Below are 27,756 nucleotides of genomic sequence, written 5' to 3' on the forward strand. Positions count from 1 at the left end.
GCAAAAGTCCAAAAACTGTTCATGTCCACTGGTTCATAGAAAGGCAAATATCCATGCTTCAGTGGCGGCCTTTGCAATAAAGAGGTGGTGAGGCGGGAGGAGGGGACGCGGGGGAGCACGATGGGTTTAATAATATATATATATTTTTAGAGAAACACGTACCTGGAGCTGCCGCCCGCTTCCTGCATTGTGCCTCATCTTTCCTGATCCCAGCAAGCACTGGGGCCGCATCACAGACTCCCTGCAATCCCTGCGCTGCTCTCATGTGAGAGAGCGCAAGGATTGGTCTGAGCGGGCTGGAAAGATGCTCCGCTCAGACCAGGGAGTCTATGGGGGGTTTCTCCAGCCCGGATGTTCTATGTGGCTGGGCTGGAGAACCGGCAAATGAAAAATAAAACAATGATATTGTTTGAAAGGAGAATCTGCAAACCCCTGGTTTTGTCCCATGGGAAGAGCCGACTTCCTAGGTAGGGAAAACCCACATGGGGGTTCTTCACTACCTGGGCAGGGAATACTCATGTATACCTATCTGCCTTTCACCTACCAAGGGGGTTCCCTTGTGGTAGTGAAAGGTCCCCTCAGGATTGGCCAGTGGTTTAGAAAAGCCAACCTGAACATAAATTCAATTGCACACACACAAGCCTGCAATAGCAGGCTTGATTCTTGTTTGAAAGGGTTTTCTGGTGAGTGGGACAATCAGTGCTGCGTCCCACCATTGGCCAGTGCAGTATCTGGCCTGGGTATGTGGTGTATCTTTTTACGGGGCACTCATACCTAAGCCAATCAAGTAAGCACCACTTCCTAGCATGGGTAGGAAGGGCATGCACACTTTCAAATTGCATGATATGGAAAAGCGCCCAGAGTCCTAAAGCCAGGAAAAGAGAATCAGCAAAAACAAGGAAGAGAAAAAGCAAAACGTGTTAGGTAAATTCTCTAAGAAGGGCCATTAACTTCCCTGAGAAAGGCCATGTCCATCAGCTCCAAACTGTCTAGGATAACAAAGTGCATTTAGGCCTAGGTATGAGATGCATCACCCTTAGAAGTCAGGTAGGGGGTGGGCATAGCTCTGACAGCACCCTTTGAAGATCAGAATGGCGGAATAAAATCCACCCAGGACATCCTGGTCAGTAGAGAAACCCCCTGCCCCACACCCAAGGCCCTTTTTTCCCATGTCTGGAAGGAATTCACAAAACACAGCCATGTGACCTTGGACACTGGCAGAAAGACATATTTGGTTTAGGCAGAAAAATGCCAACTTTCTAAAAGGGGCCTTTTTTAAGATAATAACTTAAAATCCAACTTTAGAATTAATAATAATTTTAAATCACAATTAATTTGAGCATAAACAGCATTTCTCTATCTGGTGCTAAACTGAAGTTATCACTTATTAGAACATTGGAATGTTGGGAGCTCCATTGAAAACAATGTAGTGCTCCTGGCTTATAATGGCTGGTATAAGCCTGGATCTCCAACATTCCAATGTTTCTTTGTTCACAGCTCTGGCTGTGAACAAAGGCTTCAGGGAGCCTGAGGGAATTCCAATCCCCTCACACTTCTAAAAGGCTTTGTTTTTTTGTTAGAACATTCTGTTCTCTAGTGACAGAATGCTCTAATAGCCTTATAGTCCTTCGTAGATGGGCTATACCGCTATTAAAGTCCCTCTCCCTTGTTAAAGGCCCTCGCCTTCGGCTCGGGGCCTTTAACGCTGGAGAGGGCCTTTAATAGCCGGTATAGCCCTCTACGGCGGGCTATAAGGCTATATTAGGTGTAGTAAGGTAACCCAGTGTTAGTCAATTGGAGCGATAGCCTTGGAACAGTGAAAAACAGCTTTAGGACTTTTCCACTATCAGGACGTGTAAAACTTAAATACCATGCATCCTGCCCTATGAGTAAGTAGGGCACAGTGAACTTTAAGTATTAAAAAGGAAAGTTTAGGCCTGGCAAAAGATGTATTTTGCCAGGCTGAAATGGTAGCTTAAAACTGCTCGATGGGATGCAGTGGCAGGCCCGAGACATGTTTTACAGTGCTACTTTAGTAAGTTGCACATTAAGTGCACAGCCCACGAATAGCGTTTAATTTACAGGCCCTGGGTACATGTAGTACCATTTAAAAGAGGCATGGAAGTAAATTAGGTGTAAGTCAACTGTACCATATTTTCAAGGGTGAGCACAAGCACTTTACCACTAGTTAACAGGAGTAAAGTGCACAGCATCCTAAAAGCCAGCAAAAACAGGTTCAGCAAAGGGAGGAAAGAATCTTAGGTGACCATGTAGACAGATGACCCAGTCCAACACTAATCTATAGGGGAAGGTTCCCTGGGGTAATCCTAACCACTTTTACAGCAGTTCCTGGGTGCCCTCGTGCAAACACTCCCATGTCTGTCTATATTTAAAACCAACATTGCAAAACTTTTACTCTATGCAGTGCTCTTATGCCCACCTTAGAAGTGTGGCCAGGGAAATGAACAACTCCTCCTTTGTGGTAACTTATAACTGGTTCTGGGGCAGCTCCTCTCCCACTGGTATTGAGGCCCAGTTGACTAGGGGGACAAAGGGTGGGGCAGCTCTGGGTGTTAGCTACATCTGCCTGTGACAGGGTAAACCTCTTTGAAATTAATTAAGTCAATTGGCACTGCCCAGATTGAACAGACCATCCCCCCACACCCAATGCTTTTGTGTCAGCTCTGGGAGCCATTCATCTCCTAGGAGTCCGTTGGAGGCTCTTGCAAATGGGCTTCTAGAGGTTTTAAGGTGGTTAATGGTGACTTTATAAAAGTACCTTTTGTAAAATATTTAGTACAAATTTTACTTTATCATTGAAGTGAGTGTGTAGTAAAAAATGTAATTGTCAAAAAATCAACATTGTAGTTTTTCCCTGACTTGAGAGAACATTCTTTAATTGTATTATTGTATCCCAATGCTTTCTTATGGAACAACTAACCCTGCTACAGTGAAAATAGCTTTTGTCCCTGTAAGGACATCTTTTGCATTAAACTTTCACATGTCCTACTTTTATGTACAATGCACCATGCCTTATAGGGAATTACGGCCTACTTAGGGTGACTTGGTAATATTTAAACAGAGGGGTTATGCCTGTCAAAAGGGGTTATGTAGACTGCTTGAAATTGCTGTTTTAAAACTGCTACAACATTAGGCCTGCAACCATATTTTGTACGGTCACTCTAGTGGTGGCACAATACATGCTGAAGTACACTAGTGACATTTAACTTACACGCCTGTGGTACACTTTATATCATACACTAGGGACTTACAGGTAAGTTAAATATGCCATTTCTTTTATTTTTTAGGGTTAGAGCACATGCACCAGTTCCTGGTTAGCAGAGTCCTAGTGCACAGAGTAAAAAACAGCATCAGTCCAAAACAATAGGGGTGATCATCAAAGATTAATTTTCCTATAACATTTTAAAGTGCCATATCAAAGCTAAAAAAAATGTGAAAGAACCGGGGGCGTGATGCACTGTCCCTGTTTGTAAATCAGAGTTGTGCAAATTGCACACTTACTAGTTTGTGAACATGGATGTAATTTACAAAGCAGCCAATGTCCATTCAAAAGACTGTTTCCCATTTGGGAACACATCACTGGAGTAGGCAGTGGTCCTCACAGATGACTAAAACTCCTCTGAGGCCATCTTGCATGATTACCAAAGGGAAAGCTATTCCTTGGTTACTACCCCAATTTGACAGACGGTAATGTTTCACTGGTTTGGGACTGCGGTTGAGGTCCCGAAGTACTGATTCCTCTACAAGTCACAAAGTGGAGGAGAGCACCTCTTTCATGCCCTTTCCTGTTTAAGATTTATAAAGGGTTGCAGAACCCCTTTTAAGAGTTGGAAAGGTTTACAACGTATTACATATCTGATGCTAAATTTCAGCCTTGTTCATTATATATCTAGATCAGTTAGGATACATCAATTTCTCATATGTTTTAGGTTCTATCCCTAATAGGCGTCCCCATAAGATTATGAGAATGAGAGCTGGCCACAAACAATATACAATTTCAAGCAGTTACTTTGAGATATGTGCCACAGTATAAAGCATAATAGTTATTTTATCCCGTCCTGCCTGCCCTAGCGCTGTGACCATCCTGACTCCTGCAGAGGCGGTCACTCCCCACGCTCCCTGTTATCGCAGCGCTGGTCTGCTACATTGCCTGCTTTAATATCGAGGCAGATTGGTTTCGTAGCGCTGCGCTGGACTATTACATTGCCTGCATTCAAATTGTGCCAGATTGATATCGTAGCGCTGCGCTGAACTGTTTACATTGGCTGCATTTAAATTGTGCCACATCGGAGCGCTATATCGGAGCGCTATATCGCATTGCCTGAGTGATTGATTCGCCTGGTTTCGCTTTTGTTTCTGCTGCCATTTTATTGTTTGTTTGCCTCCCAGCCCGTCCCTCCACCCCGCTCCCGCCTCCCAGCTGCTCCTCCCTCGCCCCACCCCCCTCCACTATCCATTTATGACAGATGCTTTTGCGCGCAGCGGACGCGCCCCATGCGCGCCGAAGGACCGCGCCCAGCGCCAGACCACCTGGCCCCCACAATATCCACTCTGCCCGCATTACGTACGACGCCACAACCCTCTCAGCCCTTACCCCGGACGACCACCTAACTGCTACCAAGCCGCCCCAGGACACACCCATGGACCCTTCACCTGCCACTCCTGCAAGTTCTACTGCTTCAGGACCCACATCAAATCCACTGACTCCAATCAGAACACCGACACTAACCACCTGAAATGCATCCTGCTCAACACCCACTCGGTCCACAGACACACCATTGAACTCTGGAACCTACTCGACACCACATCGCCGGACGTCGCCTTTCTTACAGAAACCTAGATGACTGCCTCATCAGCACCCGACATCGCCATAGCCATCCCGGACGGCTACAAGATCATCCGAAAGGACCGCATCAACCAAACAGGAGGAGGAATCGCCATAGTTCATAAGAACACCATCCGCATCACGACCAGCTCCGATGACCACCTCACAACCGCTGAACACCTTCATTTCCAGATTCACACCAACCCTAAGACCACACTCAGAGGAACCCTCATCTACAGACCACCCGGACCCCGCACACAATTCAGCGAAGACATCACCGACTTCATCAGCCCTCACGCCCTCCCCTCCGAGGACTACATCCTACTGGGAGACCTCAACTTCCACCTGGAAAACAAAAACGACCGCAACACCACCACACTTTTGGACAACCTCGCCAATCTCGGACTCAAACAACTTGTTGACACCCCCATCCACTGTGCCGGGCACACGCTCGACCCAATCTTCACCTCCAGCAAACACATCTCCTTTAATCACACCACAGCTCTTCATTGGACGGACCACAGCTGCGTTCGCTTCAACTACAAAATGACTAAGTCCCACAACCACCCACAACCAATTCCCCGGAGAAACTGGAATAAAATTACCACCGACCAGCTCTTCACATCGCTTCACCAAAACTTTCCTGCAAAATCATCGAACCCAAACCAAGCAGCCACCAACCTCACACAATGGATTACCCACAGCGCTGACAAATTAGCACCCTTGAAAAACTATCAAACCAAGCAAAGCAGCAAAAAAGCCCCCTGGTTTAATGATGACCTTAAGAAATCCAAGAAGATCTGTCGCACCCTCGAGAAAGCCTGGCGAAAAAACCCAACCACTGACAACCTGACCACCTTCAAGAACGCCACCGGCAAACACCACCAACTGATCCGATCCACCAAGAAATCAGCATTCAAGGATCGACTCGACAACAACGCTCACAACAGCAAAGAACTATTCAACATCGTCAAAGAATTTACCAACCCCACCGCCGACACCAACGACATCACTCCATCCCAAGACCTCTGCGACTCTCTAGCCTCGTTCTTCCACAACAAAATCGCTGAAATACATAACAGCTTTGGAGACCAGCCCACCCCTCCTATCTCCGAACTAATACCCCCCTCCAACAATCTTTACGCCTGGAACCCAATCACCACTGAAGACACCATCCGCCTGATGAACACCATTCACTCAGGTTCGCCAACCGACCTATGTCCCCACCACATTTTCAACAAAGCAGACTCCATTATCGCACCCCATCTCCGAGACGTCATCAACTGCTCCCTCAACTCTGCCACCTTCCCGGAAAGCTGGAAACACGCCGAACTCAGCACCCTCTTGAAGAAACCTACAGCAGACCCCACTGAACTTAAGAACTACCGCCCCATTTCGCTCCTCCCATTCCCTGCCAAAGTCATTGAGAAAGCCGTCAACAGTCAACTTGCCGACTTCCTCGAATCCAACAAATCCCTCGACCCTTCACAATCCGGCTTCCGAGCCAAACACAGCACAGAGACCGCCCTCATCGCAGCAACAGACGACATTCGAACTCTACTGGACAACGGAGAAACTGCTGCCCTCATCCTACTCGACCTCTCCGCAGCCTTCTACACGGTCTGTCACAACACCCTTATACAACGCCTCAGCAACGTCGGAATACAAGGAAAAGCATTGGACTGGATAATCTCGTTCCTCGCCGGAAGAACCCAGAGAGTCCGCCTCCCCCCTTTTAAATCAGAAGCCACCGAAGTCATCTGCGGCGTACCCCAAGGATCTTCACTCAGTCCCACCCTCTTCAACGTATACATGAGTCCCCTCGCAGCCATTGCGCGCCAACACAACCTCAACATTATCTCCTACGCAGACAACACTCAGCTGATCCTATCCCTCACCAAAGACCCAAACACCGCCAAAACCAACCTACACGAAGGGATGAAAGAAGTAGCCGAGTGGATAAAGAACAGCCGTTTAAAACTAAACTCGGACAAAACGGAAGTCCTCATCTTAGGATCATCCCCCTCCGCCTGGGACGACTCATGGTGGCCACCGGCCCTGGGAACCGCACCCATACCAATGGACCACGCACGTAACCTGGGCTTCATCCTGGACTCCTCCCTCTCGATGACCAGACAAGTCAACGCCGTCTCATCATCATGCTTCAACATCCTACGTATGCTCAACAAAATCTTCCGTTGGATCCCCACCGAAACAAAAAAAACGGTCACCCATGCACTGGTCACAAGCCGACTGGACTACAGAAACACCCTCTATGCCGGAACCACAGCCAAACTTCAGAAAAAACTCCAACGCATCCAAAACGCCTCAGCCAGACTCATCCTAGACCTCCCCCGCCAAGCTCACATTTCCGGTCACCTGAAAGACCTTCACTGGCTCCCTGTCAACAAGAGAATAACATTCCACCTCCTCACCCATGCACACAAAGCCCTCTACGACCTAGGACCTGAATACCTCAACACGCGCCTGTCCTTCTACACCCCCACCCGCCAACTTCGATCGTCCAATCAAGCCCTCGCTGCAATTCCACGCATCCAAAGAGCCACCATGGGAGGAAGATCCTTCTCCTACTTAGCAGCCAAGACCTGGAATTCCCTCCCCACCCACCTCCGCCTCACACAGAACCACCTTTCCTTCAGAAAACAACTAAAAACTTGGATATTTGATAAGTAAAGCTCCCCCCCTCCCTCAAGCGCCTTGAGACCCTCTGGGTGAGTAGTGTGCTATACAAATTTAAACTTGACTTGACTGTGGGAAAAACCAGAAAGTTTTTTATAGCCGCTATATATAGCTTTGCATGTCTGGTATCATTTGTGTAATCATAAATCGTAGGCTTTCACATCCCCTTCCCACTTCTGCTTTTGTAAGCCAATCTGTATGGATTAGAACATGTTTCATATACATCGAGTAATGAATGCCCTAGGTGGGGCCCCTATCTCTGTCATTTCGTTCCAATTTTGTCATACCACTCTAATATTCCCTTCCGTCTTCTTGTGTTAACAAGGCCCAATTAAGAGACACCCAGTCCCTGGGAACATCCAGGAGCCTAATACTTACTGGTCCATAGAGTGCTTTGCAATACCAGGCCAAGTCCTACTTCCTGTCGGATTGAATTGCACTCCAAATTGAGAGACATATGTCCTTTCCTGCTGTTGTGTGTGGTCAGGCCAGTCTTTCCATCCCCGGTGCAGTCCAAGGATACAGCCAATAAAGATACAGCTTATACTGGAAATCAATCCTATCAGGATGCCTTTGCCTTAGGATCCTTAGCAACCTCTCCTGCTCTCTTGGAATTTAGAATTAATGGTGGATATTTAGGATGCATCTGACTCAAGAGCCAACTTTCCTTACTTCTCAGTTGCTCCAGCTCAATGTTTGCAGACATGCTGACATCTCATCTTAGTTCAGATGCATTTTGGCATGCCTTGAGTACCAAGTGGAAGACTAGCGAGTCTTCTGGGGGCCCCTGCAAGAGTGGATTCTTTCCAGTGCCCAGTGTGCCTATTGCAGCTCACAATACTCAAGTTTCAGGCTATTGTAGCACATACTGAGGAGTTACTAGACCACAAGTCATCATAACTGTGGTGTTTTGTTCCAGTGCCATTGCTGCTGCGCTAGAAGAACCTACTAGAATCATCAGGGTCTTCTTTGGCTGCAGTTGATCCTTTACCTTCAGGCCAATCCTGGCAAAAGGTTCTGGTTGGTACCAGTGAGTATAAGGTCTAGCATTCTACCAAGGTGTGATTCTTGTTTTTAGCAAAATTCTTAACTATGTCCATTGAGACACCAAAGGGCATCTGTCTGCTAGGTCCAGCCTTATCTAATGCATAGAAGCTAGCCCTTCTCGTTAAGCACCAAGTCCATAAGCAGGCTTAAGAAATCTGGAAGAATCCATACCTCAACATTTATTTTAAAGACTGTCAACAATAAATTATACCCATGGTTGATCCCTTCTTGGTCTTCTGTGGTGATGGCAGATGTACTGAAGAGCAAGGTTTCATCCTCTTTTATGGGAAAGGAGTTATGTCTGGGAACTGGCCAGAGGTTGTACCAGTCAATGGCTCTCAAATGTATACAGGGAAATGCCAAAGTCATCAGGGTAAGCTATGGTGTTGGTCTGTAGCACATGTTGAATTGTTATTCCTTCCTGCTCCCAGAGAACATGATAGGTTTATGCTGAATATAGGCAGGGAAGGAACTAAACTGATATTGTTGCCGTTCCAGGGCCATATTAACACTGGCACCAAAACCACGGACACCAGTTTCTCTTTGCAACAAGGCAGGCATGATAGAAATCTGGAACATGAGGGAACCAGGACAGTAACCCGAGGTTTCACGATTTTGTAAAATTGAAGCTCATCTGCTGACCCTGAAACTGATAGCCCTTTTAATAATTGTTTTAGTGACACTGCTACATTTCAGATATGACTTAATTGCATGTTAAGTTGACTATTTTGAGTTTTTATAGTTTTTAACAAATTCTCAAAGGACTTGTTTACCTAGAATGAAAGATGGATTTTTCTTCAGAAAAATATGACTGGGCTAGTGAAAGATGCAGTCAGCGCGCGAGGCTCGTTTAAATAACAACTACTGGGTTCTTTTCTTTCAGAGGGAAGAAGATCTATGAACCTCCAAGATACATGAGCGTGAACCAAGCAGCAGAGCAGCTCCTGGAGATTGTTAAAAACAGAAGAGATCGAGGGGAAGAACTCGGTACTTGTTTGTTTTTCTTAGAGATTGTTGTGGCTTCCCTCAGCTGCTTGTCTAACTTAGAATGCTTACTTTGACCATGTCAATGTCTTTATTTTGTTTGCACGTGATATTTAACTCAACTATTGCCATTCACAAGTATTGTAGGTGCATCTTGTGCAGTAACCCCCTACACTTTCTTAGCTGAAATAACACGGTGTTGAAGTCACTCCAAACTGCCCATTATGGTGTTGTCTGAGCATGCTGTGTGTGTCAAGTCTCTGCTTTTGACTCTGTCTGTATGTATATAGTATTTATTAAGCGCAACAAACACCCCCACGGGTACACTCTACTATGTATCTCTCTGATCGAGGTCTCCAACGATTAAGGCTCTGGTCAGGATGAGGCCACAAATTACAGATGCAAATTGGACACCTAATTCCCTTCAGACTGGATGGGCAAATTAGCCAGTGGTGCATGACCGAGCAGACCAGGGAAGCGCGAGGCGGAACCTGTGCAGTTCCCCCGGTTGGGTGAGAGCGGGTCAGGGGACGTCAGACGCAGCCTTCTCCCAAGCATGCGGTATGCGGAGCGGGTTCAGTGTCTCAGGGCCCATAAGTATTCGGTTCGGTGTTTGCAGACCTGGAATTACCTGGTCCAGTAATTCGGGGCCTTTAGAGGGCACGTTGGACTGGCCCCTTCCACGAGATCGCTCTAGGCCGCTATTAATGAGGCCCCAAGCCCCTAATGTCCTCTGTGTATGGGCACCGCGCTTTAAGATGTCCTCTTTATATGTTGCCTCTCTTGCTTATCTCTTTCTGTTATGTCTTTATGTCCATATGGAAAACGTGCGCGTCAAAAACAGGCGTGGGTGCTAGCACAGCGCTGTACCACCCCAGACTCGGGCTTGTAGGATAGAAATCCCCATGAACTCGTACACGGCCTCGCTGGGTAATCACTTAGTACAATTACTGTGGTTTGTAGAGCGCTTGTAATCACATGGGAGCAAAGCACATTTCAGAACACCACAAGCATAGGCGCAGCCCAGCGAACATGGAAAAACAATAAAAAGCTGGGCTTGCATATCCTTTCTCAATTTGTAGTGCTAAAGACATGCATACTGAAATGTCCGTTTCCTCGGCGGGCCGCATTATTACCTTTCTCTGTTAGGTTTGATTAACGTAAATGTAAACCTCGTAGCATTTCAGCACGTTTTATTATTCTTTTGTTTTGTTAATCGGCGGGCGGCTGCCGTGCTTTCAGTAACTTTCAAAGCGCCCTGATGCCAGTCTCCCTGTGTGGTCTGCGCTGTATAAATACAGTCAAAAAACGAAGACAGACTATAATTTAAACTATACTTTAGATCCCTGGTCAGCGATTGCTGGATGTATTGTGCGCTCTCGCCTCGCGTGTATTTTTTCCCGCCCTTGGCGGTGGTTTTGGGTGCAAGGAGCAGCCCTTGATTTGAAGCAGCAATGCTTGTTGTTCTTCAGGGGCTTTGGAGATTCACAACGCCGATGACTGGGAGCAGTGGTTGGATTCGGGCCACGGTTGTGGCAGCCGCACCCCCGGCCCATCACATCTGTTTCCTGACAGGAGGTGGCATTGCTGTGGCCACCCATGAAGCCTCCACCCTGTCTTCTTGGGCAGTCCCGCCTTCTCTTTCCAATCGGCTGATGCACAGTTGTGCTGCTCGTGTCCTTTTTCTTCGAGCACCATTTTAAAAACGTTTACCTACTCTCTAAAGTCAGTTTGGGAGCTTACAGTAGGGAAACTCAAAAAGTGACGCTTGCCACCCCACCTCAAATACCCTGAAAAAGGCTTCCATGTTAGGCCACTCCAGGCTGACTTCATTCATAGAACCACGAGGCCCATAGAACTCACCCACTATTGGGAGAATCCAGCAAGGCTCGAGTCGGGGTACCACGCAGGTGGACGGCGTCCCCCCACTTATTTTACTGGGAGCTCGATAACTGGAGCAAATGGAGCCACACATTCACTCTTTGGCCTCTCTGGGGCGAGATAGGAGCTCATTCAGAAAGCTGCTCATGCGCTGGCTTCTCTGATGCATTTGCATCTAAGGGGTGATCGAAGGGAGGCAATGAGTCTGATGGTGCAAGCCACCTTTCAGGACGTCACTTCTTGTTGTGACGTCAGCATCCCCCCACTTCTTTTTTTAGGACTTGTGCCCTGGAATCCAGTAAGTGGATCAGGCGGCCTTGCCAATAATGGCTTTGGTCATCCTCCTCAGCCCACAGTACGAGATCCTGGATAACTCCACTATTTTCTACTAAGCACATTTTTCCTGGAAAAACTAAGCAAAATAGGTAAGAGCAAAAACACGCAGGCATCAGTGCACAACCCCCGATGCAAACTGTTATTTTTCATTCCTGAGAGAAAAAGCAAATAATGGGTCCGTAGTCCCTTAGCTCGCTTTATCTGTAATTCCGGGTGTAATATTACCGCATTGGGGTTGCTGAACACCATGTAATGTGTGACGTAGATGGTAAAAACAGAACGTTAAATTCAGTTCTGTAACCTTGAAATTTATAAGTGCAGGCACTCAATATTCTAAAGTACCTGTTCCCAGGGCTATAAGCGGGATGAAAAAACTGGAGGGTCTCTCAAAAGGGCATGGCCAATGTAATTAAGGGTGTGGTTTAAAAACAGGTAAGCTAAAAATCTGTGCTTAGCATAGTATGACGCCCGACTTGTATTTTGCTGTTTCTGTCATTGCATCCAGATATATGATACAACAAGTAACATCATACCTAGTTGCATAAGATAAATAATCGAATAAGCAGCAACTATGACTTGTATATAATATTGAAAAAGCTTCCATTTAAAGGGCTGGGGACACCACAACAATGTTTCTGCTTCTGAGTTTAAAAAGAGAAGGGAAATCCACAAGATTAGGTTTATGTAAATGTAAATGTACAATGTAAATGTACATGTATTTATATAGCGCAAATCGCCCACATCGCAGGCAACCCGTCCTGGTATTCCCCTGTGAGATACCCCGGCAGGGTATCCACAAGGTGAAAGCCAGGCATCCCGCCGCGAGGGGCCGTTGTGGAGATTAAGCAAGCTATTGCCCAGAGTCGCAGAGTGTGAACCCGTGAGTCGAGTAGGCACCGGAGTGAGAATTATCGAGTCCGTGGAATTATTGAGCCCAACCCCCGTCGGGGCGGGGAATTGAACCCTGGTCCAGGGCCGATCTCAGCTTCCGGGTCTGCCGCCTCTAACCCCTGGTTTAGCCTCCTGCAACCTTACTCATTTCTACTGAAGCACCTCCATAGCTTTGTCCCTTTCTCTCCCATTACGGACAGTGGCCTTAACTATGCAGGCCTCAGCAAGCTACCAAGAAACCCATACAGCGCTTTGGAAATAAATCAGAACAAGCATTTCCAATGCAATAGATCTCGCAATTACGCGAGACCTATTGCATTGAAAATGTTAGGCATCACGGACAACGGGAGGGAGGGAGGAAGTGAGGGCGAGCGGGTGCGGAGGGAATGGGAGAAAGCACGAACAACGGACGGGGAGGGGGAAGAAGGCACGGACAACGAGAGGGTGGACAGGGGGGCGAGAAGGTATGGACAACATGAGGGCTGGCGGGGGTGAGAAGGTACGGACAATGGGAGGGTGGGGGAGGAGGGGGGGGTGAGGCATAAAGCATGTTGTGCCTGCAGTAGGAGAACCTTATTAACCCCTTGCATGCTGCCACGATTCTGCGCCTGTGCGGCACTTTTATTGAGTGGGCGGGTTCATGACGGCCCCCAGCCGTCATCGGTACACGAGCACTGTAGTGCATGACGGCTGGGGGCCGTCATCAGCATGCAAGGGGTTAAAGAAAATAGTGCTCACAGTCTAAATAACATGTACCATGTAACAACCTAAGTAAAGTGCCCAGTCGCCATGGGAGGTGACAAATGAAGAGGAGGCGGTACTAAGGAGGGACTAACAAGCCTATTGATGAATCAGAAGCCAGCATTTAGGATGGCAATGACACACGCCAATGACAAATATGGGCGGGCTTCTATATCCTTCTCCTCTACAATAAGTCTCGCAGAGCAGCGCATGAACGCTGTCTCTAGGCTTGACCTAAAAAAGCACTATACCCTATTTCTACAGTAACTTTGACCTCACCACATACACAAGCTAATATAAAGTAATTTTGCAAGCTGTAGGCTCCCTTGAGCGTGTTTTTTTGTGTTGAAGGATGGCATAGGGCCGACTGATTACTTCACTAACTCCTTAGGTCCCTTAGGTACAGCCTCGCCAGCACTCTTGTTGCCAGTTCTCCCACCTTATCCTTTTTGAGGGAGGCAGACGTGTAAAAGCAACAAGGCACAGGTTCTCCACTTCATTTGATGGTGCACATATATGCACACGAAAATGCATTATGGATTTGAGAGTCATCTATATCACAGTCAATTATATGGAGACTCTTAAAGCCCAAGTGTCTGACGTGCCCAGACAATGTGACTGTTTTATGATAGGATATCCACTAGCATAGAGAATAGTTGGTTCGGCTGCCCCCTATGTAGTCCAAACACCCACTCCAGCTTCCTGTTTACAGCTTGGGCCTTGACGATAGAGATCCGGCCCATGCTGTACATGGAGTATATTCCACATACTAGTCAATGGCAATTGGTTGATATGTGGGCACTAGTTGGTATACGTGGACCGAGGTGGGCAGATGTGTTGCATCGTGCACAACTGGATTACGTCTCTTCGTTGTTGGAGAGAGCAGTGATGAAATTGTATCAGAGAACACGTCCTCGATAATTAAGTCAGTTTTGGTAGCTCCCAGAATATTCATAACACACGAGTGGGGAGAATCGTTTACTTTGGATTAAAATGTGCAGGTAAATGTCACTGACCTGCACTTTGGTGGAAAACATCTCTTTTCTTCATCAGCAGATATTGCTCTTTGCACTATAACACGCGAGTTAATCTCTTAACACCATGCATACTCCTTCTGGTAACAGTCTAGCCTCTTTCCATCTCTCTAAGCATTCATGGGTCAGAGGCCTAGATATCAAACGTCTTCGTGTCAGTCTTTAAAACCTGGAGATGTGGGTCTGAACCTGACTTTTTTATGTAACCAATGTATTCAATGCTTAAATTCTTATCTTATCTCTCTGTACCTCACTGCCTTTCTCAGACACCAATGTTCAGATTTTAGTTCACATTCATTTGCCCCATAAGAATCTATAGAATCTATGTTACATTGTGACTGGAAAAGCTGAAAGTGGTTCCCTTGTAAGCTTTAAAAATAAAAAATTATATATATATATATATATATATATATATATATATATATATATATATATATATATATATATATATATATATATATATATATAAGACAAATAATTTGCTCGTTCATAGTTTTAAAAAAAGATGCATTGTTCGAAATTCAATCCCACACCAGTCGGAGGGACTAGTAGCTTCAGTGTTTTGAAATAATGGATTGTGATTCCTGTACAGGGAGAAGACTGCACATATTTACATTATTGGATCCTTCTAATCCTGGATTTATGAGGTCTAATCATAGCCGAAAATGATTGTCCGCTTCCCACAATCACATCAGCATCTGTATCAAGATGTCCAAGGACATTTTCAGGCCTAATTGCACAAATTCAGAGGTTTCTTAACTAAGGATCATAGAAGGAGTTCCCAAGCTGCACAATAGATAGGGATTTTATCCCCATCCATTTTCACCTTAGAGAAAGAGAAGTGAGGTCTAATGTCCTGCTTCTGCCCCTGGTGCCACGTGTAGATTGCAGGGCTCGACAAATCTAAAAAATCTTACTAGACCTGCAGGTCGAGTGAGTAGACTTTTCTACTCGACCTAACAGCAATGCACTCGACCCACAAACTGATCACATATGAATTTGTTTCAAAACATTTGCGGCGCCAACAACCACCAGCGGGCCAGCTGCAACACTGCCAAGCCAGGCAGGCACGCACATAGCAGTTAAAAAGTCTCCGGTCAGGCACAGTACTGTCACATAATGGAAAATCCTGCTCCCTAATAACCAGCACGCAGCAAAAATAAAAGCTTCCAGATCTCTCTGATCTGGACACAACCTTTATCATTCCCAAAACGTACTCCTGGCATTAAGAAATAGGCACTGTCAAAACCAATACTCTTAATGTGACATTCGGGGTCTACCCTGTGGGTTCTAGCAGCACAGATGAGACTGTGTTCCCTGCAATTAATTACACCATCTTTTTACGGAAACATCTACAATCAGGTCTCTGAAGCTCACTCCCCCCTCCCAAAGCCTAACTCTCTGGGCCTAAACTTAATTTTTTGAGGGAAACTGTGGGTGTGGTAATTAGCGGTCACACAATGTGCACAATCCGCACCTAAAGAGTGACACTTTCTTGCAAGCAAAATTAAGCAATTAAGGTGAGGGAAACATACAAATATTCACAAATTACAGCATAGTACATTCACCGCACAATGTTCTACTACAACTTGCATAAGCAGTATTAAGCTCTGGGAAGACATTTAATTTATTTCCTTTGTACCTTCAGATAACCGATTCTCCTGACAGATTCAAGTGAAAGGGGCTCTCTTTAACTCCATGGCTGCTAAGGCAATTCCCCTCCTGTGCTGGGAATTCGTTATTTCTATTGTTTTATGACGAGCTGGGCTCGTCATCAGTGTATGAGGAGGCTACACCATGACGAGCCCAGCTCGTCATGAGTGTGGAAGGGGTTAAGGTCCCAGAATTAGCTACGGCCAGTGAGTGGTAGTAATTGCATTGCTGTCACTTGAAGTTGCCAAAAAGTATGACTCCAGTAATTAGGCCGCTTCAAAATTGCACGACGGAGGTTATAGGCGCAGAATGAATGTTATTCTGTGTTATGGTGGCACATGAAAGGATATATCACGCTAATGCTGACGGATTTTCAAATGCATTTTTTTGTGAAGTGCTCCAACCTCTTCAGGCAACGTTTGCGCTAAATACATTTACATATTACATAAATACATTTACATACCAGCTGATTTGTTCTTTCAACTTTATCGCCTCTCTTGAACCACACTTATAAAAAAAAAAAAACACTCTTGAAAGGCTTGAATTCATATGACTCGCTCACTACATCTCAACCAACAACTTGAACAACCCACTTCAGTGTGGTTTCGGCTGACTCACAGTCCCTGACCCTGCATTTACGTTTTCAACACAGAATGCAACCTGGACATCTTAGGACAGTTGAGCCCTGACAAATTTAACATACTGACTGCATGCACTGGTCCAGTAAAATAACTCCATACCCATCAATCGACAGTGCTGCCAAAGCCATGATCAGGCAGGGACTCATGGCAAACCTTTTATAGTCCTCAACTTTATTTGTGAAGGCTTGCACTGACAGAAGTCCGGACGTTTAAAGTGCAAGTATAGAAACCCTACGCTGCAACACAAACAGCCAAATCAAACTATGCTGACGCTTCATCCGGGAAAAGGCAAGCAAACCTTTTTTAAACAGTTTATATGGGCGCAGCACGCACTGTAAACAAATTGCACAGACTAATGCAACAATCCTTATTAAGCATGCCCTGTGAACGATGCAGAAATGATGTGCATCAGAGAAAATACATTTAGTTACCCCAACCAAAACCTCATTTCAGCACAAGATCCCATAGCAAAATATAATCTACCCAGTATTGTTGTGGAAATAAAGACAGAAAAAAAATAAAATGACAGTCGCTCTCCCTCACCCACTAGCGTGGCATGCATGACATCCTATTTTGACATCCTATTTTCTGGTGCAATTGGTGCACCCACTTACGTGAAAGATTCAACAATATTTTATGAACAGTAAAGCTGTTTCAGTATCTCTTTATACTCATTCACAAAGCCTTCCTCAAGATGCCGCGCAAAGTATCTAAGAACCAGATATAGACATAATTCGTCTGATACTTGTCATAGAGCGGGTTCAATAAAAACATCAGTGAAGGGGGGGCAAAAGTTGATCACATGCAATGAAATGGAAGAAACGCTTCCACGAGATTACCTCCAAAGGGATCACTGTGAAAATGGACAAACTATTCTACACTTTGGACAATCACAGGTAATGTAACTCATGTTTTCTAAAATCACAATTGAATCACAACATCTTCAAAATCACAGAAACCAACTTCCTCCAAATGATGTATAGGAAACCCGAGCAATTATAACACTCCGAACAAGTATGTTACTCATTTACCTCCTTTAATCTTAACACAGCTGAACACCAAGCAAGTGCATGATTAACTCGAGGACACCTGACACTACAAACATCCACAGTGTTTGTGGTTGTTCCTTTCGACATTTACATCGCCACTTTCTCACAACGATGTGTTTTCATTTGTTTGAATTCTCTAACGTTTCTTTTTTCCTGCATCTCTTTTCATTAATGTCCTCCTCTGCTCAGGTCGGAGGACTCAGTAAGCTGTGTTGTGTGACCCACTTTTTGATATGACTCAACTCCCTCGTATTAAAACTCGAATCTAGCGCAACATAATAAATATTGCAATCCTTAATGTTTCCATGCAGAATGCAAACATTTGGTGAGGGCAGAATGTCAGGCTCCCAACGGTATCTCCTTTTTACTCCTTATACACCGTGTGCATTAGGCCTAACACGGATGTGTGATTTTAGACGACACCGAGCAGTCCTGATTTAAGAAGGCCTACAATATACCATATATAAAAAAAAGACTCATCTCCAAATCGCCCTGTAGTCCGTCCCGACTCTGCCGAAGAGAGCACGTTGTGGCATGCTGCGTCACTGTTGCACTTTAAGCAGCACAGCGCGCGGAGGCAGGGCAGGGCCATCATTGGTAGAGCTTTCGCGCGCTACCAGATTGACGGCCCTGGGACCCACAGAAACAATAGGCAGCGCACCACACCACCACCACTAAGTTAGGTGGTGCGTGCATGCTGCTCCCTAGAGCCTTCACTGCGCACCACGTGCACTTGATTCTTTAATGCCGTCGTTGCTTCCATTGTAATGCTGCCCCCTAGAGCCTTTGCCTGATATTGCAGTGCCAGATAGCACTCGCCAGGCTGGTCAAGTAGGCCTTGAAACTGACTCGACCTTCATGAAATTCACTCGCATTTGCGAGCGGGCGAGTACATTTGTCGAGCCCTGGATTGGCTTTGCTCACTAGAGGTAGAAGAAGCATGCATCTACATCACAGTATGGAACAAGCAGTGGGAGGCCCTCGGTGTCATTTTAGAGGGCAATACTGCTACTACAAGTTGATACCCTTACATCAGAGCAAATATCAAAATTGTAATTGCCAGGGCTGCTCGTGTAGAGTGCAAAGCTAATTTGATGACACCCACACCCAGTAGACTGTTGATTTATATGGACCTCATAACAAGATTAGGTTCCAAGTCTCATTTTTAGGCACAGAGCAACCATGGGGTTCAACCAGTAAGCATCCGAGGCAACAGCAATTTAGATCCAACTTTTCCAAGTAGTACATTGGCCACATCTTTACGGGGACAGGGATTCTTTATTCTTCCAAGATGTATTTACTTTACCCAACAACAGTTACTGGATTCTATTTGTCTGCAGAGACCTGCAAGATCTAACTGAAATCCAGTATGAGCAATATGTCCCCTGAGCTTACCACTTGGCACTAATATTTCCTCATTGAGACTGAGTAGTGATTGGCATCAGTGCCTCATCGAGAGCCTACTACCTACGCACAAATGAAGCTGCAGTCGAGATTATCACTCTGAGGTTGATAGATGTCATCACTGTATAGATTCACTCACAGGCACACATTTTCAAAGGGCTCTAGCTACACTTGACTAGAGGATCTGCACAACGTGCTTAGAGTAATATGTAGATTGCGATTCACTGCAAAATTCTAGTTGAAAAGGAGAATGTGGAGTTTTGTGAAGAAGAATAGAACTCTGGATCCTTTCACCACTTTATGGAATAACTTCAAATAATGCATGGAGGAATTGGTTAGGAAATTGTTTTTTGTCTGGTTACTAAATTTACACAACTACATCCAATTGAAGGTGGGGGGCAAATCAGTCCATCTAAAGAGCATGCTGTGGTGTAGTTTATCAGGGGAAATGAAGGCTGCTGACTTGCACTGTTTATGACCTCTACGTAATCTAAGGTCATGAAAATCCTCAGAAAAAAATTTCAGCTCAATCTTACTATGATGCTGGTAATTAATTCTCTACGACAAAATTGTAAGAAGCAAACAGTACTGAGAGACAAATAAATGTTAGTGTTGACTCATCGCTGAATTTAATCAAATCCGCATAGTGGTGCACTGAACAGACAAATGGTGAATTAATGGGTACCTTAAAAGTAGTGGAGTTGGGAAGCCTCAAATTCATACAGCTGATCTTCGTTGTCAGGAGTCACCACGGATTGAATCGCTGGAAAAGGTGTGGATGGCGAGGAAATTAAACTGAAGCCTTGGCCCAATCATCCGAAGAAAAAAGGAAACTAATAAACTCCGTTTGTTTAAGAAGATGTTTACATTTTCTTTGGCTGAGGCAGTCAATGAGGCAATAGATCCTATTTGATAGGTAATTTAGCCTCACAGAATTAGAAATAACAGTATCCCCTTCACAATGCATCTGGTCCGTGCAGCCACCAACCCTCCTGTGGGCAGAGCCCACAAGAATGGGCCATTAGTGAGACTGCCCAGACCTACCAGAGTCTCTGCTGGGTACATTCAGGGAGGTGGAAGCCAACGCATTCCTTTCAGAAGTCAAAGACAGACAGCATTCTATATAATTCATTCATTATTAGTTTATTTCGGATACAAAATCCATAAAACCACAATAAAACGAGCACTACATGTTCATCAAAAATAACCACAGCAATAAAAGCACATATGAACAACAAAGAATAAGTAATATGTAAAATGCAAGAATAAAAGCATAAACCACCATCGAGGTGCATATGATACTGGAGATTAAATAACAAGCTAAGTGAACAAATATAATTTCCATTTCAAGATAAAACACCACATTGCCGTCCCTGCTTGACAGAAAGTGCCAGTGCTTAGTAGAGATTACATAATGACCTCTTGCGAAAGCTCCCAGTGTGGTCCAGTGGTCAGGGCCCATAAGGAGTGGGGCTCTTCTTACCGGAGCACAGAGACATCCGTGAGCGCTCCTCTTCCACGCTCCCTTAGGACCCGTATGAGCCATGCTGCATGAATGCATTTGGATACTGCGATAACACCTACTTCACTGGTGTATGTGCAAAGGACTCTGGGTGTGGCGGTATACTGCATAAAACCCAGAAGCTTGCATAGTGGCTTAAGCAGTGGTAGAAGTGGGAAAAAAAGTAGGGGAACTGTGGGTGGAGAATCAGGGGCAGGAATAACCGAAGATTGAATCAGTGGGTGGAGTGAGGGTTGTGGCTAGAAATAGAAAAACATACCAATTTTTAGTACGTTTAGCATTTCACTGAACAGTTACATCTTATAACGTTATTTATATTTGAGGTTTAATTCAGGAAAAAGCAAACACTCGGGGAATAGAGGTTTATGTAAAGCGTGTGAAATATAAGCAGGAACAACATGTTACCTTAATGCTTTTACTCTCATTGTTCAGAAATCCATGATTATTTTTTGTCGCAAACATTGAGATCATGAATACAGGGTTCCTCCTGTACACATGTGGTAAGCAGGACTATGAAGAGAAAGGGACTCTTCAGGAGAATCTAGACTCACGGAAACCCACAAAGGCTCCTTCATTTTCATGTCAGCCAGCTAGCTGCTCAATCATAATATAGCAAAAAGAACAACTGGTGGACAGAATGCAGAACAATGTTATACATTCACCCCAGTACAGAGATCTGGGCCTAAATCCATTGTTTCTTTACTCACCATTCCATTCCAGTTTGGACCCAGACACATGCAAATCAGTCTTGATCCTGCACCCAATGAGAACAGTCCAGACCGAACTGCCAGGCCATATGTATTCAAGTGTCCTGTCATTTGGGAAGTGAACACAAAGCAGTACCCACTGAACTATGCACTTAACATATTGCTCTTTGATATGCATGATACATGTTCTTTGCAGCATGCATATTACCCCTCTGCGCTACCTTAGATGAGTAAAACAGCCACTAGACAAAACATGCTCCCATCTCTCTCCAGCAGGGACATTGATCACCAAAGTTATCTTGGCACTTGTATTGTTGACTGAAACCTGCTGAATATACAAATAACTTTGCAGTGTTTTTAAAACTCCTGTACTTGTACAAAACCGGTCTCCCCAAACTAAACTGCCCCCCCCTACCCTTCCAGTCACCCTGGGAACGCCTGCTCCTGCCCTTTACCTGCTCCTATCCAGTCAGTACTCCTGCTCATGCTCAATCAACACTCCTGCTTCGTCAATTCCCCGGCCCCCTCCCTTCTCCTGGCCCGTCCCTTCTCCTGGCCCGTCCCTTCTCCTGGCCCGTCCCTTCTCCTGGCCCGTCACTCCTCCTGGCCCGTCACTTCTCCTGGCCCATCACTACTCCTGGCCCGTCACTACTCCTGGCCCGTCACTACTCCTGGCCTTTTCACTGCTCCTGGCCTTTTCACTGCCCCTGCCCTGTTCACTGCTCCTGCCCTGTTCACTGCTCCTGCCCTGTGCACTGCTCCTGCCCTGTTCACTGCTCCTGCCCTGTTCACCGCTCCTGTCCTGTTCCCCGCTCCTGCCCGGTCACTGCTCCTGCCCATGCCTAATCACTGCTTCTGCCCCATCACCTCTCCTGCCCCATCACCTCTCCTGCCCCATCACCTCTCCTGCCCCATCATCTCTCCTGCCCCATCACCTCTCCTGCCCCATCACCTCTTCTGCCCCATCACCTCTTCTGCCCCATCACTTCTCCTGCCCATCACTTCTCCTGCCTGGTCACCTCTCCTTCCCTGTCGCCTCTCCTTCCCTGGTGCCTCTCCTTCCCCCTCTCCTTCCCTGGCGCCTCAACTTCCCTGGTGCCTCTCCTGTCTCGACACTTATCATGTCCTGTCACTTCTCCTGCCCCGTCACTTCTGCCCCGTTCACTGCTCCTGCCCTGTTCACTTCTACTGCCCGCCTCTTCTGCCCCGTTCACTACTCATGCCCCGTTCACTACTCCTGCCCCGTTCACTACTCCTGCCCCGTTCACTGCTCCTGCCCCATTCACTGCTCCTGTCCGTTCAACCCCTCCTGCCTGGTTACCGCTCTTGCTCATGCCTAATCACCGCTCCAGCCCGTCACTTCTCCTGCTTAGTCACTTCTCCTGCCCCGTCACTTCTCCTGCCCCGTCACCTCTCCTGCTACATCACCTCTCCTGCCACATCACTTCTCCTGCCCGGTCACCTGCCCGTCATGTCACCTGCCCGTCACGTCACCTGCCCGTCACGTCACCTGCCCGTCACGTCACCTGCCCTTCACGTCACCTGCCCGTCACTTCTCCTGCCCGGTCACTCCTCCTGCCCGGTCACTCCTCCTTCCCGGTCACTTCCCCTGCCTGTCACCTCTCCTGCCCTGTCGCCGCTCCTTCCCCGTCACTTCTCCTTCCCCGTCACTTCTCCTTCCCCATCACTTCTCCTTCCCCGTCACATCTCCTTCCCAGTCACTTCTCCTGTCCCGTCACTGCTCATGCCCCGTTCACTGCACCTGCCCCGTTCACTGCTCATGCCCCGTTCACTGCTCATGCCCCGTTCACTGCTCCTGCCCGGTTACCACTCCTGCTCATGCCTAATCACCGCTCCTGCCCCATTACTTTTACTGCTTCGTTACTTCTCCTGCCCCATCACCTCTCCTGCCATCACCTCTACTGCCCATCACATCACCTTCCTGTCATGTCACTTGCCTGTCATGTCACCTGCCCGTCACTTCTTGTGCCCGGACACCTCTCCTGCCCTGTTGCCTCTCCTGCCCCGTCACTTCTCCTGCCCCATCACTTCTCCTGCCCCGTCACTGCTCCTGCCCCGTTACTGCTCCTGTCCGGTCAGCACTCCTGCCCGTTCACTGCCCCTATCCGTTCACTGCTCCTGCCGGTTACTGCTCCTGACCATGCCTAATCACCGCTCCTGCCCCTTCACTTCTCCTGCCCCATCACTTCTCCTGCCCCATCACTTCTCCTGCCCCATCACCTCTCCTTTCCTGTCACCTCTCCTTTACTGTCACCTCTCCTTTACTGTCACCTCTCCTGTCCCGTCACCTCTCCTGTCCCGTCACTGCTCCTGCCCGTCACTTCTCCTGCCTGTCACTTCTCCTGCCTGTCACTTCTGCTGCCTGTCACTTCTCCTGCCCGTCACTTCTCCTGCCCGTCACTTCTCCTGCCGGTCACTTCTCCTGCCCGTTACTTCTCCTGCTCGGTCACCTCTCCTTTCCTGTCGCCTCCTCTGTCCTGTCACTGCTCCTGCCCAGTTCACTCCGTGTACAACATTGACAAATTACACAAGGTGTCAAGTTCCCCACAGTACTCTGTTTGGGGAAAGCTCCTCTGTAATCACTAACTCTGATCTCACTGGCACTTGATATGCTAAAGACAGACAGCGAGCGCATTGTCATTCGAAAGGGAATAATCTGCCTCAATCGGAATGATAATGGGCCTGCCCACAGTGTGTTGCAGCTCAGGGTGGGGTAGCTGCAGCCTCTGGAGTTCAACAGAGAAGTGCGAGCAGCCCCTGGAAGGTAAAGACATTTTTTATCGTTTTTATGTAGGACTATTCTTGCCGTCCCGGGATGCTTTCTGAAAGTAAGAAGTAGGGGAACGGACTGAAATAATTTTTAGAAGTAGGGGCACGCCGTGCCCTTCCGACCCACCCACTTCTACCACTGGGCTTAAGCCATTCAAATATGCACTGAAAAAGAAGGCGAAGTGATGGGGAGTTTCCTCTTCTTGATTGCATGAACGACACATACCATTGATAGATTTATCAACACCAAATTTGCAGTGAAACTTTTAGATCTCAAAAGGTTTTACTTGGCGCTAGTCTAGACCATAACAGACACTTAAAATATGTAAAACGTTGGTGCATGTGAGTATTCAAAATATGAACAGATAGCAAATATGTAACATTTTATTAAGAGCAAACAGGGGCTTACATTTAAATCTCTGCTAATGTTTTAGAAGTCAAACCTTGCAGCCCTTCATAGCTCTCGTTAGATCAGCAAAGTAGAGTGCATCTTTCGTGGAGTCTGCATTCAAGAGATCACCGGGCGGTCGGCGGAGCAGCATACTGTCACCTATATTCATATCTTATGCATGGAAGTGTGTCAACATTGTCTTGGCCAAATAGAAATCATTCACAATATAGGTTCATTACTATAGTGATAATTTGAGATCTTAGCAGGATGGGCTTGGTTGGAGTAGGAAAGTTGGCTGGATTTGGCGGACCTGACATTCCTGGAGGCATTGGATGAAGATCGTGAGCCCCACCGAAGTGCGGAGCTGTGGGGTGACAAGTGCTTGGGTTGACAAGTGCTTAATGCCCAGGGAGTGGAGCTGAAGCCAGTGCTGCCCAGGAACAGATGATCAGGCACAAGCCCTGATCTTTGATGGCAGAGTCAGCACAGGAGCAGGAGAGGGGGCACCTGAATGGAAATGTCTTGCTCTCAATGCGGTGGCCCCTGCTTGTACAGTGTGAGAGACTGGGACAGAAACACAGGGCAAGGAGACGTGGACAGAAACACAGGAACAGAAAAACAGGACAGAGAGTGCAACAGAAGCACAGGACAAGGCCTCTTCTAAAGCAGCCATTGGGGCTCCACTGAGTGAGAAGAGCTGCACCGCACAGCAACCACTGAGCATCATCACACTGGCCATTGTGGCACACCACAGCAGGCAGGTATTTTCCTCACAGTGCGTAACAGAGCTCATCACCACATGCACTACCTCCTCACTAGTGTGCTGAGGCTGCTTGGTTCTGAGCATGGTGGCACCCCCTCACCAGACAGGGATGCTCCTGACAGCAGATATGGAGTCTTGTCGCAGCGAGCATCAGAGCTCACGACAGCAGGCACCACCTTCTCACCGGTGTGCAGAAGCAGGCTGGTAGGCTGCACAGTGACTCGGCAGCAGTGCATCAAATGCAACAGAAGGCAAAAAGATTGACACCACCACAAGTGCAGCCGTTGCTGCCCCCGACATCTGGGGGCTGGCCGACACGTCCCCGCAGGGGACCCTCATAAGAGGGCGGCCCCATTAGTGCCACAGGATGGCACACGGAGCAGCCTAGTGTTCCGAGACCCCTGGAGGGTCCCGCTCGTCACTTCTGGCCGGGGTGGGGGGTGGGGGGTAGGGAGAAGTATAAATTCCTCCGCCGCCCACCTGTCGGCCTCTGTGACCCCTCACCCTGACGCCGTTTCGCTCCCTACCCCTTACCCGGCGTTTCAGGGTGGGGGGGGAAATATGTTCTAATCTTTTTATTTGTGTTGCAGGCGGAGTTACAGGACGATCCAGAGGCGGAAAGGTACTCAGGGGTACCCTCTTCAGGAGCCCAAAGGATGCTGAGGCCTAATATCCCCAGGAAGTCTGTGCGGTGGACCCTGGGGTGCGACTGCGCGCCGTCTGTCCTACGGGCGGTCGAAAACCTGTACAACCGGGGGTCGCTTGAACGCTCCGCCCCTTGTAGGGGGGGGGGGCGTGAGCAAGAGGGTGGACCGATGGTTTACCGGAAGTGGGAGTGGCTATCCCCTCACCACAACCGCTAAGCACCGATTAGCTAAGGCCACGATGCAAGTTTGACCTATCAGGTGGTAGGCCGCGAGGCTCACCTGTAAGATAACCCACCATGTTGGCATATTTGTATGCTAACTAGCAGCCCGCCCCAGCGTTGCCTGGGGCAGAAAGGGGCTGGGGGCAGTACACCCGCTCCCGCCCGACCCCCCTCCCGCACCGACTCCCTCCCGCCCCGACTCACTCCCGCCCCGACTCACTCGCGCCCCCTCCCGCCCTGACTCACTCTTGCCCCCTTCCCGCCCGACTCACTCGCAACCCCCTCCCTCCCTGACTCACTCGCGCTCCGACATTTTCATTTACTGCTTCCTCCTTCTTGCCTCCCCCTGCATCACACATTCTCACTTTCCCTTTCCTTACCTGTGCCGCCGCTCCTCACTGCACAGCCGCTCGTCACTGCACCGCCGCTCCTCCTTCATCGTCATCACACACGTCGCGTCGCAGCCAGAGCTAGGTCCCGGCCGGCGCTACTTTCAGGGGACTACTTTGTTTACAAACTTAATTTTTTTATTTACTTTTTTTTTAAATTTATATAGCCTATGTCCATCTACACACCCTGGCATTTTCATAGATGTATTGGGTGTGTAGATTGGCGCTGTGGTTCCCGAGTTTACCTGGCCAAAAGGTGCAAGTTCTCTCTGTATAATAGTAGTATAGATAAACCTGCAGCGACTTTCTCCACCAAAAAAGTTGTCTTGTCTGCTTATTTATGCTACATGTATGTTGCTGTGGGAGGGCAGGTGGGTGTGTCCGATATTGGCACTAATCACCTGACCCACCAGGAGACTCGCACTTCTATGCTTTTGTGCGTACCCCCTACATAGTGGGTTTCTCCCTGCATGCACATCAGTGCATTGGTTCAATATGCCGACCATCTTGGGTGAGGGAAAAAACCCTAGCGTATCTAGGGTTAATATTACACTAACATGTAGCGTCCTAGACTCTGTGCTACCCATTAATATAGATCAACTAGAGCACTACTTAGCGTATCGTTATCATTACACCGGCACTGCTGCTGCGGACACACGATATGCTTTTGTTGCTTGCTATTCGCTTTGCACATTCTGACTGCAGCAGTTTTTTTCTGGTGCCAATTGGGGAAATGTTGCACCTTTATTTATATAATGTATGGACACTTCACCTTACAGCAACTGCAATAGAAGTACTAAGTCTGACTCAAGTGGTCCACACAAAAAAAAAATTAAGACGAAGATCAAAATAGTGCACAGAGCCAAAGCCCCGCTTTCTTTTTCATAGCTCAACACCAACAGATAACTAGAATTGCCTCTAGCCAGGCCTAATAATAGACATAGGACTCACTGAACGGAGGATTTCATATGCCCCCAAAGGTAATCTGGAAACTAGTATGCAAAGGTTCTACGACTTGACAAACACAATTACTTTTTCTTTCTAAATCCGAGTTTTTTTTAAATATGTTGTGTTAATCGAGTTTTCTTAGTAGTCGTAGCAGATTACAAAAATCGCTGT

The 27,756-nt window shown here is 47.2% G+C and overlaps 1 protein-coding gene across 1 annotated transcript in view; it reads left to right on the top strand.

The window, feature by feature from the left end:
• The window catches only part of DPH5 (diphthamide biosynthesis 5), a 428,050-nt gene that overhangs the window by 385,971 nt on the left and 14,323 nt on the right, over positions 1-27,756 (top strand). Inside the window, exon 6 of the mRNA XM_086936341.1 lies at positions 9,477-9,580. Within this exon, the coding sequence (XP_086792467.1) occupies positions 9,477-9,580 (104 nt within the window). The remainder of the gene's footprint in view (positions 1-9,476; positions 9,581-27,756) is intronic.

Source organism: Lissotriton vulgaris, chromosome 1_1 (assembly GCF_964263255.1).
Source record: "Lissotriton vulgaris chromosome 1_1, aLisVul1.2, whole genome shotgun sequence".
Lineage (NCBI taxonomy): Eukaryota > Metazoa > Chordata > Amphibia > Caudata > Salamandridae > Lissotriton > Lissotriton vulgaris.